The 4,491-nt window shown below is 36.3% G+C and overlaps 1 protein-coding gene across 1 annotated transcript; it reads left to right on the top strand.

The window, feature by feature from the left end:
* Positions 1-3,153: 3,153 nt before the first annotated feature.
* On the top strand, positions 3,154-4,391 carry LOC113073838 (uncharacterized). The gene is made up of 6 exons (XM_026246589.1): positions 3,154-3,271; positions 3,415-3,582; positions 3,728-3,886; positions 3,988-4,082; positions 4,169-4,219; positions 4,314-4,391. Exons 1-6 carry the CDS (start codon positions 3,190-3,192, stop codon positions 4,389-4,391), a joined length of 633 nt encoding a protein of 210 aa, XP_026102374.1. The 5' UTR covers positions 3,154-3,189.
* Positions 4,392-4,491: the final 100 nt, after the last annotated feature.

Raw genomic sequence — 4,491 nt, 5'->3', positions numbered from 1 at the left:
GTGTTGTGTTTATTTTCTCCTTCTTAATAGTAATAAGTTATTCTTTATAGAAAAATCATTCGGTTTCCTGAGCTTGTCATTCATTGCCCTTGTGAAAAAGAAGGGTGCTTAATTTGTGAACTTTTTGAATTGTTTTGAATGTGTAAAATAGTCTATTTAATTATATTTTATAAATGATTAAATAATGAAATTATTGCATTTTATTATTCGAAAAATGTATAGTGAATTTTTTTTGAATATAATTAGAATTAATGATCTAATTTTTTTAAATGTTACAGTAAGTGCCTTGTTTTACTGGCTGATGAAGGGGGAAAAATATGAGTTTTCTTTTGTACCTTATTTATGTTTGAGCTCTCAATTAACAGAAATAAAACAAATATAAATGCACTAAAATAGTCTGTCTGTCTATACCTGCATCATGCACATTGTCCCTGTGTGTGTGTGTGTGTTTGTGTGTGTGTGTGTGTGTGTGTGTGTGTGCGCGTGCGTGCGTATGTGTGTGTGTGTGTGTGTGTGTGTGTTGTGTGTGTGTGTCAGATGGACAAGCAGTGTTTTAACAGGACAGGTGCTCTCAAGCATCCCTGCTTTGTAACGAACAGAGAAGAGATGAGACTGCCAGAGGATCTGAGATTGGAGGAGAAGAGCGAGACTCACTCCATCTCCGACTGTTTATGAATTATACCTGGAATGTCTGTGTGGTTCATTGAATAGAGTACAGCAGAAGCAGGTGGACACCTACCTTTGTTTCATTAACTATTCTTAAACTAGAAACATGAATTAATTGTGTAGGACAGTGTTTCTCAATTGGTTCTTCGTTGTAATGACAACAAAACAGTATCAAAACAAAAAATAATCAAAAGTTTTACTAAAATATTACAAACTACTTCAGTGAATTGGTCCAGTCAGAATGAGAGTCTGATAAGTATAATCCACACCACTCCAGCACAGATCAAGCATTGCTTATAAGTGAAAACTGTCCAAAACAGAAAATGACAATTCACTGTAAATCCCAACTCACCCATTTCACAAAATGTTTGTGTAGGGTGTACACACACACACACACACACACACACACACTTATATACATTTATATATATATATATATTTCATCCAAAAACACATCCCATATTAGCTAGACATTTTTTAAGCTCAAGACAACAAGTGTTGATTTTTTATTTAACTTTATTCAAATGTATTAAGCCTAATGTGTATGAATTCAGTGTTTTTAACTCATAAGGTATTTTCCCCCAAATATCCCGAGGTGGAATTGATGTGTAAATAAAGTGATAAGATGCCAACTCAACTTTTTAATTTTTATTATTGTGTTTAATGTATTAATGTTTTAAATAAACAGCTGAGTCAAGTATCTTTACCAATAGGCTATATATATATATATATATATATATATATATATATATATATATATATATATATATATATATATATATATATATAATTATTACATATACAAAATCCGAGTAATAGTTTAGAAACAAATATTGAGCTACATATTTTTCCACATATAATTTTATGTATTCATTTATTTGTTTGATATAATTGTAACTTAATGGCCTATAAAACGGAACACGCATACGTTGTTACGGATATTAATGTTATTATTCAAAAGGAACAGGTCACGCATTCATATCGTTTCATCCGCGTATGAGCCCATGTGACGTCACATAACAATTAGAACGTGTCGCTTATCTTAAAGGCATTGAACTCACTTGCACATTTTGTTGGTTGAAGTTTCGGAGTAATCTGTTTATCAGAGTGAAAAAAAAAACTGTGTTATCATGGGACTGTTTTCACGACTGAAGAAAGCCTGCAAAGTGGAGCGTGTAGACGCACCCCAAACCTGTGTGCTGCTCAAATACACGACCATCACGGCGGAAAACCACGGGCATCCTCACCCTCTTGATGAGACGCCTGGTGGTGCTGATGAGATCGTTGATAGGGAAAGGGAGGCAGGGAGACGAGAGAGAATTAAGAAGAGGTTTTGTAGAGCTTTTCTTAATCTCTTTCGCCTAAGAACTGGAAAATACGACCTGGCTAAGTCTGAGAAAGTGTACCGAAGTGAGGCGGGGTCGTATCGGGGACTTACCGATGGTAAAATCACATATGATGATAGAGGTTTGTATTTCCTTCATCAGGGAAACTTTTGTTGTTCTTGTGTACAGATTTTTATAAGCAAAAATCTACAAAAGAAAAATAACTGGACCAGGAAAAGAAAAAAAAGATTATCATCCCAAACATTTTAGAGTGAGAGCTTAAAGATCACAAGTGAAATGACATTTTATTTTTTAGACTATTACAGACAACCAAAACCAGAAAAGTCATTTTTGTTACTTCAAATAAAATAAATGTCAACTGAAATTAATTAAAACAAATATTTAAACAACGTTACCAGAGCAACATCTCTTATTTTCACATAGTTAACTTGATGTAAGTTACTAAAATAACTTAAACTGAAACTGAAATAAAATTGTATATAAATTATATAGACAAATTTATTTAGGTGTCATAACCAAAAATAAATAGGTTTACATTGTCTGCAGAATTGAATTGTTCAATACTTTTTTAATTCTTCATAATTTTTAACTTATGTTATTAATGTTTCCTCTTTAGATCAGACTTCTTACAACACATCCCTGTTGTAGAGATCCATGATCATCAAGAAGCTCATGCTTCTGAGGTCCTTCCCAGCTTTAGAGAAACACCTGGAGCAGGATGTTCCTAAACCTCAGGGTGTCCCTCAATCTCAGGACGTCCCTCAACCTCAGGGGTGTCCCTCAATCTCAGGACGTCCCTCAACCTCAGGGTGTCCCTCAATCTCAGGACGTCCCTCAACCTCAGGACATCCACACTCCAGTTGGTTTGACTGAAGAGGACATAGTGGAAGCGCTGGTCAAGGGTAAATTTACTGCCAAACCAAACCAATCAGTACACACAGTACATTAACAAACCAATCAGTACACACTTTTATTTAGAAACCAATCAATTTACATTGTTTGGAGATGTTTATTTCTTTCAAAAGACCCCTTGAAAAACTGCTGTAATCTGATTATACAAATATTCTATAATATTACTGGTATTCCCTTCTTTAGATCAGTCATCTCCACAGCACATTATAGACATCTGTGATCTCATGAAGCTCCAGTCTCTGAAGTCCTCATCGCTGAGGATCAGATGGAGCAGGACGTCCTCCAACATCAGGACGTCGATGCTCCAGTAAATTCTGCTGAAGATGACAAAGCAGAACTGGTCAAGGGTAAGTTTACTGCCATAATCTATAAAACAATTATCACATTCACAATTTTTCAAAAGTGCCATAAATAAAAATGTGACTAATTTGAGTAAGCAATAGTGTATTCATATCAGACTGGATTCATACTATTGGTATTCCCTCTGTAGACCAGATTTCTCTACAGCAAATTGTAGAGATTCATGATCATGGAGAAGCTCCAGTCTCTGAAGTCCTCCCTGCTGCTGAGGATCAGCTGGAGCAGGGCGTCCTCCAACATCAGGACATCGATGCTCCAGTAAATTCTGCTGAAGATGACAAAGCAGAACTGGTCAAGGGTAAGTTTACTGCCATAATCTATAAAACAATTATCACATTCACAATTTTTTCTAAAGTGCCGTAAATAAAGATTTGACTAATTTGAGTAAGCAATAGTGTATTCATATCAGACTGGATTCATACTATTGGTATTCCCCTCTGTAGACCAGTCTTCTCTACAACAAATTGTAGAGATTCATGATCATGGAGAAGCTCCAGTCTCTGAAGTCCTCCCTGCTGCTGAGGAGGGCGTCCTCCAACCTCAGGACGTCCACACTCCAGCTAGCTCCTCTGAAGATGATGAAGCAGAGGAGCCGGAGAACAGTAAGGATAATACATATTTGTGAAGTAGAAAATGTTATTGTAAATGATAAAATGCTTAAAAATGTATTTCATTCTACCTACATTTGTTTATCTTCTAATAGACCACATTTTCTGGCGATATGAATTTGGCTCCAAGCTGGGTGAAGGAAGCAACAGCCACATACATGCAGGGACTCGCTGCAAGGATGGCCTTAAGGTTTATTTATTTATTTGTACTCCGATTTATGAATGGAATGACCTCTGTGCAAATGCTTATTGTTAATTCTTTGCTTTGTTGCTCAGGTGGCTGTGAAAATTGCTGAAAAGACTCCAAATATGCCATATTTAAGAGTTGTGAGTAGCCTGCACTCTGTATATCATTGCTTCTCAGTAACTGTTTCCATTTCTGAAATCTTAAATTCATGTTAATGTAACTTTGTCCTTTTAGCCTGGTCATCCCAAACACCTTCCCATGGAGATCGGCCTGACACTCATGGCTAATAACGGCCCCCTGTTCCACAGATAATTAAGCTGCTGGACTGGCAGGATGACCGGACCACTATGTCATGGTCTTTGAGCGGCCCGTGCCAAGCATGAGAATGTTTAGTTTTGTGAAGCTCCAACGA

Source organism: Carassius auratus, unplaced genomic scaffold, assembly GCF_003368295.1.
Source record: "Carassius auratus strain Wakin unplaced genomic scaffold, ASM336829v1 scaf_tig00012957, whole genome shotgun sequence".
Taxonomy (NCBI): domain Eukaryota; kingdom Metazoa; phylum Chordata; class Actinopteri; order Cypriniformes; family Cyprinidae; genus Carassius; species Carassius auratus.
The sequence above is the reverse complement of the archived record's forward strand: the minus strand, read 5'-3'. Positions and strand labels throughout refer to the sequence as shown.